Genomic DNA, 9,826 nt, shown 5'->3' on the forward strand with positions numbered 1-9,826 from the left:
GCAAGTGCACATATTTCTTACATTATTTACTAGAACTTAATTCTAGAGTTAGGACTGGCAGGTTCATTCCAAACTGCGGTTTAAAACGCAATGCAAAAAATCTAATGACATTCTCAATTCTTTTTGTTCATTTAATATTTCAATTTATAAAATTACACACATTAAACATTTTAATTTGTAAAATTTTTCGTTTAACTTTCTATCTGTAAAATTAAATCAATTAAAAATTATAGTTATCACATGTCGAATCAACATATTGCACATAAAATCCAAAAGTACTAAAAACCTATTGTAGACGATAATATGCAGAAGTAGTTTAAGATTGAACTGTACATACAATTTCCTTATGGTTGTCTTCAGGAACTTTAATAGGAGCCTCTAGAAAATTATTACAAGATGTTAAAAGAGTTTGCAGTATAGGATTTGGTGGGCTGCTTCTGTGAACAAGAATGCTCACCTCATCCATTAGCTGAACAAGAGTATCTCTTCTAATCTGTTGAGCATTTTCTTCCAATAAATTCAACCAAGCTGTCTCCGAAAATGCCGGCGACTCCTCAATAGCATTATTAGTGATACAAGCAAGAGCAGAATCACAGTTCCCTTTCTTCAGCATAATGCAAAATCTTTCTTTGACGAGAGTAGGTGGGGGAGTCCGACCTGCCTGAGCCAAGTGCTTCCAAGTCATCTCCACGGCTTCTCCCTGCATGCACAATAGTTAATTAAATAACCTTCCATCAGATATAGTCATGCATTATCATTATGAATTGTTTTTGCCAAACACTTCCATCTATTTTAAAGAAATAGCAACTGCAATTAGGCTATTCATTCTGGACATTGATATGATTCATTCTGGAACTGCTGGTTCAGACCCGGTTAGGACACGTGGGGTCCAGTTTTCCAATTTGGAACAAGCCCCCACCAGTTTAGATAGGATTTAGGGTCCCATGATGAACACTTAGCTATAGCTGTAATTGATACTAAAACCTGTGAACTTCTATGTCATCAGCCTTTTTATACAAGCATGCAGTAGCAGTAGAGCATGACAATGATTTGATAAAATACCTTTCCAGCACCCGAAGCATTCAATACCATCCGAAGATGACGTTTTACATTGAAGTGATACCCATTGTGCAACATTCTTCCATAGAAATACTCAAAATCATCCCAATTCTTCTCAGCAATGCATGCATCCAGCATGGTATTGAATGTATAGATATCTGGCATTATCTTCACCTTGTAATCAGCTTTACTCTTGATATAATTGCTGTCTTCAGACATCTTGTGGAAAAGATCCTTTGCTTCTTCAAACAATCCATGTTCAAGATATGCTTTCAACATTATATTGCAAGTAACAAGATTCGGGGAGCAAACATGCTTCATCTGGTTGAAGATGTAAACTGCATTTTGAATGTTTCCAGAGTCCAGGCAAGCTTGAATTAAGCCCGTGTAAGTTACCACGAGAGGCTTATTAGCAACCTTGCATATTTTCTCAACCTGTGAAAAAAATTATTGTAAGATAAACTGTATATATATCAAAAAGAAAATTATTCAATATAAGGTAAGTGAAGCTCCTATAGAAGCATTGTCATATAGCATAGTAAACAAAAGTAGTATTAAGAAAAATTGTACTAAATATGTATTTAAGTGTAGGTGCACAAACAAATCACATTAAATATGATCAAATTACCTGGTGTAATGCTTCTTGGCACCTTCCAGCACCACAAAGACATCGAGCAAGATCATAATAAAGAGCAGCGGAACCCACAATTCCTCGTCTTTCCATGGTTTCAACAGCCAATACAGCCTCATCTATCCTACCTTCTTTCCAAAGAGTTTTCACAAGAACTGTACGCAAAAAGAATTTATTTTCAGAATGAAGTCCTACACATCATTTGGGAGAAAGGATTGATCATTCAGTACCTCTATACACTAAAGCATTTGGAATAGAAGATTTCTGCACTTTCATAAAAAACTCGTGAACCAAGTTGTACTTGCCACATGCATGCATAACCTGCTCAAATAGAAAAAACTTTTGTTAAGGAAAATTTGCAACCTTTTTCTGGTTCTCTTATCAAATTGATTTGGATACTCAAGAACCAGGAATCTTAACAATAGACCACGAATTCGGTGAAGCCTATCATTTATAGTAGCAAATGATTACCTACATTAAGAGACCAATAACGAATTCCTTCTTGTCAGACAATAAAACAATAAGAGCAATGCTATGCACCATGATAAGAAGTTAGTTGGAGTGCATATAAGACAAAAAAATATTTGTTCAACTTATTAGCTAAAAGAGTTCATCTCATTAACATGCAGAGTATCATTTATAAAATAGGAAATAAAATAAAAACACCAATAAACTATAGTCCCACACACGAAATTAGGAAGTTTGAACTTTTAACCCATCTATCTGTTTAAATAGAGAGTTTATTCCTTCGTCCATATTGATCAAAAAATAATGTAAGGGATCCAGGCAATTCCTACTATGCACATATACACCTCTATAATAGAAAGCACTTGAGTTTATAGCGAATAATAGGGTTTGAATTTCAAGAAGAAAAAGTCTGAAATCTGTAATATAAATACTATCATAATTGGATGAGACTTGAGGACAAAATGAAGCATAAAGTTGAGATTTTAGTCAAAATCTCAAAATAGCAGTAGAATAATTTTTTTCTTTCCCTCTTTCTCAAAAGAGGGAAAGGATAAAAGAAAATAAGAAAAAGAGATGATTAAATATTCTTAATCTTAACTTACTATATTGAAATTATACGTTCACTTGCCAACTATATACAAAAGCACCCCCAGACACTGGAAGATGGTATTATTCTTTGGATGGAAACACTAAGATATGATAATCATCCATTGACAGTAAACATAATAACACAAACACATTATTTCTAAGCCTAAGAAGATCCTCGGCACTTTCATGACTGTAATAAGTTTAAACCAAGAGAAATTGTCATGCAGGTTAACTGCTTGTCCTTTTGTGAAATACTGGACCTCAGGTTGGGCGGAATTCAAAACGAGCAACCAGATAAGTTAGTAAAGCTTTATTACCTCCATAATTAGTCCATATGTTGCAGTAGAAGGTTGCAAGCCCTGTTGCTTTAACTGCTGTAAAACCCAAAAAGCACCTTCCCATTGTTTCCTCTGAACACAAGCATTTAGGACCTGCATAACATAAGAAATTTCAAAATGTTATTTATACACATGAAGTTGAATATTATATAGAAATATGCAAAACTGTAATTGGTAGAGAAAACATTAAGACACTACTGCATGATTGTTAGCTCAAGGCACAAATTACTATATCAATGAACAGGACTAGAATCATCACCAAAACAACAACAAAGGAGAGCCATGTAATATCCAGTAGCTTAGAATGCTACTAATATGAAAAATAAAAAAAGCCCTGCGCAAAGTAATTCTATTCTGCATTGCAGCTCCAGAGCTGATGAAGTATATTCCCAGGTCATCCCAAATCTAACATGACATGCAGAACTATATTCATCTATTGACAATATAGATAAGAAAGCTAAAACCTTGTATTAATTTTATGTTTTGAAAGACCTATTTAGCCTAAAAATTCATTATCTAACAACTCAAAAAGTGTATCAAGTCATATAACTATCATTACAATTTGATGGTCACTGGAGTTAGTTTCTGCCCAATGATGCCAACTTCACACCTGTATGGAGGCACATGGAAATGCATACAAATACAGTTTACAAGCACAACATAAATTTCTGCAAAAGTGCAAGGTGTACTACATGAGTGGGATCATCAGCAATGATCAACATGGATCATAAAGTAATAAATAAGTGCAACATTACATTCATAAATACACAACATGATTTGTTTCATCATGGGACTGCAAGCAATTGCAATCAAGAGTCTTAATGTAACAAAATAAGTAGAAGTTACAGAATAGTTATTTTTCAAAAACAGATTAGGGGTTTACTGGCCAGTTATTACTAACCGCATTATAGACAATGACATCTGGTTCCAACCTAGGGTCCCACTTATGAAATGCAGCCATCTTAAATTTCTTCTTCGGAGGAGATCGCATGTTTTCAATCACATCGAAAAGCTGTTCCATACGCCCTGCTTGTCCAAGAGTAACAGCAATAGAACGATAGGCAACCAAGTCTGGATATGAAGACATTTGTTGCTGAACAGAAAATGAAGGAGACTGTTAGGAAATATTGGCTTTTAAGATATTTAGTTGAAGAAAAAAGAGTAAGTTATGCATCGACATAGCTGTATGGTACCTGCATTGCATGAAACACATTGAGTGCCTCCACTGGCCTCTGTGCCTTCCCAAGTACATATAGTGCAGTTGTATAAACATCTCTGCATCATCATAAAATAAAAAATAAATTACCACAGATGGGAAAAAATACTAATAATTCTTTTTCCTTTTACAACATAAAAGGCAAGAAAATTAGTGCATCAAACAAAGTATAAAAGAGAAACAAAGAATATACAAATTCAAAAGTAATCATATGCAATGGCCATGATTTTCCTCAAGTAATTCAAGAAAACTGGAATTTCATAGTAATAAATAGTTTCAAAAAATAACAAAAAAAAAGTAGGCACATCCTGTAAAGAAACTAATAATTTTATTCTAAGAAGCTCTATTGACTCAAATCTATCAAACATTCCCTAAGAAGACGAATACTAGAAGAGAGACCAAGCAAACGCCTTTTTTTCTTTTGCATGCATCATTCAAAAACTACTAAAAAATCTTACTTTTGTTTTCTATTAGAAATCACAATCTCCAGGAATCAGGCACAAAAAGTTGCTCTTCATTAACAATTGCAAAAGAAGCAGCATTAAAAATTTATGGTAGTGCAAAACAGAACAGATGAATGTAAATATTGGGATAAAACTACCATAATATTTTGTAAAAATAACTAATATTTTGTCTCAAGGGGATAAAAAGACAATAAAAGAGTTGCATCCTATGTTTGATTGGAGAGATTTAGGTGAGAGGAAGGGAAAAAGAAAAGTGAATTAAAATGTTTGATTGCATCCATACCCCTTTGTTTCATCCTTACACCTTTATTTCATCCTTTACCTGTTAATGCCTTTTTTTGGTTCTTACAAAACAGTTTTATCCGATTCCATCCCTTCCTTTTCATCAGATCATGAACCATAAGGAAGAAAGGATATCACACCTTCTACTCAGATTCTTCCTATTTCCATCCATTCTGCCAAACAGAGTTGAAGAGTGGAAAATAGTTTAGAAATTTCTTACTTTTACAACCAATTGTTATTAAGCGCACTAGATATACTTGCATCCTCACCCGTTCATGCCTTTTTCTTGTTCTCACAAAACAATTTTATTAAATTCCACACCTGCCTTTTCATCCAACCATCAAACATGAGGAAGAAAAGATGTCATGTCTTCTAAGGTTCTTCCTTCTCGATTGCCATTCATTCTACCAAACAGAACCAAATTGTCGAAAATACTTGGGATCAGTATTTAAATTTGTACTAAGTGCACTTGTCAATTGCTTACATGTCAGGTATGTCCAATTACTTTATACTGTAATTACATGTAATGAGCCAAGACTGAAACCTGGCAGCAAAAGACAAACCACTCCAACACCCTGAGAAGCTCCCAAGTTATACTGACTTGGACTGTTAGCAAATCTTTCAATCAGACAACCATTAAGGAAGTTGTTCTAAACTTCACCAGTACAAGTCCAAAGTCCAGTGTAATACTGCTGCCTTTGCAACATGTATTACAACTAAAATACAACTGACTACCTTACTTCTTGTAATTCAGAGAAGGGATGGATTTCTTGTATATTTCATTATGAACAATGCGTAATATATATATGTATAATAGGTGTTCCTAACCAAGAAAGAAAATCAAAAAATCCCTACAAATTTTCCTAGTTTCTATATACATCCTAGTTGATTAATCTTAAGATTCTATTTTCCATAACACTTCTAAACATATCAACTCCATTTTTAACAAAACCAGTTAACACCCAATCCTCTGTAATACAAATACTTCCAAATTGACCTTGAAACCTATTTAATATTGAAAAATAAGTGCCACTTAAACCATGTGTAAGTAAAACATTGAAGAGAAGTAATACCTTAGCCTATAAGATTTGAAGCGTTCACGCATTTGAAGCCACTCAATGACTTGTAGCACTCGCCTCCAATTTCCCAATTTACCCAATATCTGGATAATCCTCAATATAGTATGGTCTGTATATTTTATTCTTGCGCTGCGCATCATCTTAGAGAACATCCACTCAGGCATATCAATATCTGCACCATTTAGACTGTCAAAAGAAACTACTTTAACTTGATCACATCATGATAAGATCATACAGAAAAATGCAACAGATATAATATATAAAGACTGAACTCTCAAAGAGCAACGCAGAAATAGATAGGACACAAATAGCACAATTACCCAAAAAGAGTTCCACTGTACTTAGATCCCCGGTAATTTATGCTCGGGTGAATGCCAAAAGGAATCCATTATAGAGAAAGTATCACTTAGAATTAAAACCTAAAAAATTGAAAATTATTGATTTGAGAATATCTTTCTACTAGTTACTTTGTCGGTTCTAACTGAATCTATTCATCTGGTTTTAATCATTCACAAAGAATATTATGCTCCACACTCTACACTATAAAATTCTTAACTAAATTTGTTCTTCTATCAATAATAATCAGAGAAATTTAACTCGCAAAACAAAAATAAATTAATTTTATTCATCTACGATCTTTTTTATGTCATGGCACTGTATGAATATATGATGACAATGATGAGTCCTAAAATACATTTTCCAAGAACATACCAAAAGTCCTAATATAAAGTAAAAATCTGAAAATACTTCTGAATCAAGATACAAAAATTAAATATTAGCCACCGTATGGACCAAGGCGTTCCTCTCTGAATCAAAAAATAGAAAGAGTTTCAAATATATTAGAGTTGCATGAGCTTTTAAGCTCAAAGATGTCTCTAAGAAATTAACCAGAGACAAAATCCATCTTCATCACAAGATGCTGACTTTATTATCAAGCTTAACAAGTTCCTCACAGATTTAGTCTGCACTCCACATCTTTTTTTAATTCTTTTCTTTCATTGAGAAAAAAATCATAAAGGTCCATGTTGCACCCCTTGCCCCACAATATTAGAGCTTTATGACCCATAAAAGTGAGGCCGAGGGCTGCCCAGGTAAGGCTACACGGGGCTAGGGCTGTTGCACCACAAAAAGAGTGTTGGAATGACTAAACTGAAGAACTGGGAAAGCATTTTAGCCACTCAACCACCAGCTGTTGTGGTAAATGAGATCTCACTGGTTTCAAATACTGGTGGGAAGCAAAGATCAAAAAACAAGACGAACTGAACAAATACAGTTTATGAAAGTTGAAAACAAATGAAAACAGCTGAACAAGCAGTATAGTGGATTGCTGCTTTTGATAAAGAGTCAGGTCTCTTTGCTTTGCCATGCAAAGACATAATACAACAATAGACAACGCTTTAGGTATATACCTATCTATTCATAACTGAATATGTAAAGTGAAACAGGCATGCTCCCAAGTTAAACTAAATATGAGGAGAAAGAAAAGGCATAAATTAAATACCACTTTGCTAATTTCTGGATTCTCTCCTCCATTTCCATCCTTGAAGTTCGGGGCCTGGCAATAGCGACCTCACCTTCTTCAAAACTTCTGAAGGCAGATCTTTCCACTTCCAAATCCTTATCACTACCGTTATCAGGGACCCTTGAGTTACTTCTGATTAGAAATCCTCTTTTCCGTACAATTTCCTCGTCATTGTCTCGATCAATTCGGACATGATTCGACACAAATCTCATTCTATTTTCTCTAGCACCATGTTCCTCTCTTTCAGTGTTCTTCCTTTGAAAAAATTTTGGTAAATTTTTACCATAAGAAAACTCCTCTTCATTGCCAATAGGGCTTTTACGACTCTCAACAACACCCATCATACGGCTTTCTTGCAGGCTTTGAGTCTTCTTACCCTTACCTTGATGAAAGTCCTCCAACTGAGTATGCATCCTACGAGTTTGATAATTCAACCGTTGCACCTCACCTGTCACTCCTCTCACCTTTCTCTTTACATATGTACCTCCACTGCTTTCTTTACCAGGCAATTTAACACTTGATTCTCTAATTCCTCTTTCTTTGTTATCAAGTTCGTCATTAATCATGTCATTTTGGTCAATGCCTCCATTCTCTTTCGACTTATTTTCTCCATCTGCAGACCTATTATACCTTTCATTTCTCCCCCTAGTGTCCTCCTTCAACTTAGACCCACTAAATTTACGCAGTTCCTTCTTCTCCTGACCAGTTTTAACAGACTCCATAACTTTCAAATACTCATCAAAAGAAGGCTTGAATACAAACTCTTGCTCAACCATCCCACCACCAGTCAACCTATTATCCAAATCTCCATTTGAAACAGCCTTAACTTTTAATCCAAAACCAAAACCTCTAATCGTTTTAACACTCTCTATATTTGATGGAAAACAAAAAAATGGTCTCCAAGAATTCAAAAACCCAGACGAAGGATATGGTTTAAAATTCAAATTCATTTCAAAGCAAGAAAATTGTCCACTTGCCATAGTTATTGCCATCTCCAAAATCAATTCACACCACGAAAAACTAATCTTGAAAATGTAAACAAAAACTCATTAAGATAACTAGAGATAAGAATCCAAACAACTAACGGACTCAGAGTGACTTCAATTTTCTCTTTTCAGCGTTTAGTAATTCAATTTCATTCACTGCTTCCTACTAGCGAGCACGAGCAGAGAAAGAGAGTCAGACACTGTCTGGTTTAATCGATTGAAAATGATATCTGCCGTTCCGAGTTTTGCGTATGTTTTGGTGGGCCGGTTAGATATTTGATTATTGGCCGTTTTTGGGCCCGGTTCATAAAATGTCTCTCCTAGATGTAATGTAACAAAAATTGTACTATAAATACCCCTAGCGCTGCGCGTGGGTCGAGTTAGATAGGATTTATTAATTTAAAATATATGATCCGAGCATGCAGGTCAATGATTTTTTAAATCTAATTTAACCCATTAAATGCGTGAACCTACGTGTTATAAATGGATTAGATTAGGTACAGGTTTAACGTAAACCCACAAATTAAATAAATAATAATTATTATTATTATTTTAAATAAAATACAACTCTTTAGGAGGATTACTAAAAAATTTAAATATACTTAAAAATTTAATTATACAATAATTTTCACAAACTACAAATATATTCCAATGACAATATTAAAATTAAATTTCTTAATATAATCAATATTATCATCATCATAATCATAATCAACAATGAAAAACTAAATTTCCTAATAAAAAAGGCAACCAGTAAAATTAAAAATACTTAGTAATTATATAATATGTTTTAAAATACAATATATTCTGATAGCAAAGGTAATATCTACTATATATGTAAATAATTTAGTTTTTATATTCAAAATTGCAAATCAAATCAAATTAACTAAATAATGCATAATTTATTTATGGGTTGGATCGGATCTGTAGGTTTATCTAGTGAACCTGTGTCCCAACCTAACACGTGAATTATAAAGATGATCTGCCCAACCCAACCCATTATATCTTCAAGCCCGTAGGGTTGGGTTGGGTTGCTTGGATTGGGTCAGGTTATAATGGATCATTTGCAGCCCTAGATACCCTTGTGTCCCATTTTGTTTGCTTATTATTTTTTTTTTGAATGTTTTAAAATATTTGCAAGGTTTCTAAATTTATATATTTGAACAATTATTTCTCTCATAATAGCTTTTATG

At 33.9% G+C, this 9,826-nt stretch overlaps 1 protein-coding gene across 1 annotated transcript; it reads right to left on the reverse strand.

The window, feature by feature from the left end:
- Window positions 1-289: 289 nt before the first annotated feature.
- On the reverse strand, window positions 290-8,861 carry EMB2279 (pentatricopeptide (PPR) repeat-containing protein). The gene is made up of 9 exons (XM_012220141.4): window positions 7,627-8,861; window positions 6,120-6,311; window positions 4,278-4,359; window positions 3,986-4,177; window positions 3,064-3,177; window positions 1,921-2,011; window positions 1,688-1,845; window positions 1,063-1,494; window positions 290-700 (listed from the first exon to the last, which is right to left on the reverse strand). The coding sequence occupies exons 1-9, from the start codon at window positions 8,637-8,639 to the stop codon at window positions 317-319; spliced, it is 2,658 nt and encodes an 885-aa protein (XP_012075531.1). The 5' UTR covers window positions 8,640-8,861; the 3' UTR covers window positions 290-316.
- Window positions 8,862-9,826: the final 965 nt, after the last annotated feature.

The sequence above is a fragment of the Jatropha curcas genome, chromosome 10 (genome assembly GCF_041381405.1).
Source record: "Jatropha curcas cultivar XTBG-Jc1 chromosome 10, XTBG_Jcur_1.0, whole genome shotgun sequence".
Lineage (NCBI taxonomy): Eukaryota > Viridiplantae > Streptophyta > Magnoliopsida > Malpighiales > Euphorbiaceae > Jatropha > Jatropha curcas.

What these genes read in the sequence shown, in the direction of transcription:
- EMB2279 (XM_012220141.4), bottom strand. Translation starts at nt 8,639, where the DNA reads ATGGCAATAACTATGGCAAGTGGACAATTTTCTTGCTTTGAAATGAAT. An exon ending in ATGTGTTTCATGCAATGCAG is followed by an intron (nt 4,178 to 4,277) that starts GTACCATACAGC and finishes TTTTCTGTTCAG; the next exon opens with CAACAAATGTCTTCATATCC. An exon ending in ATGTCATTGTCTATAATGCG is followed by an intron (nt 3,178 to 3,985) that starts GTTAGTAATAAC and finishes TATGTTATGCAG; the next exon opens with GTCCTAAATGCTTGTGTTCA.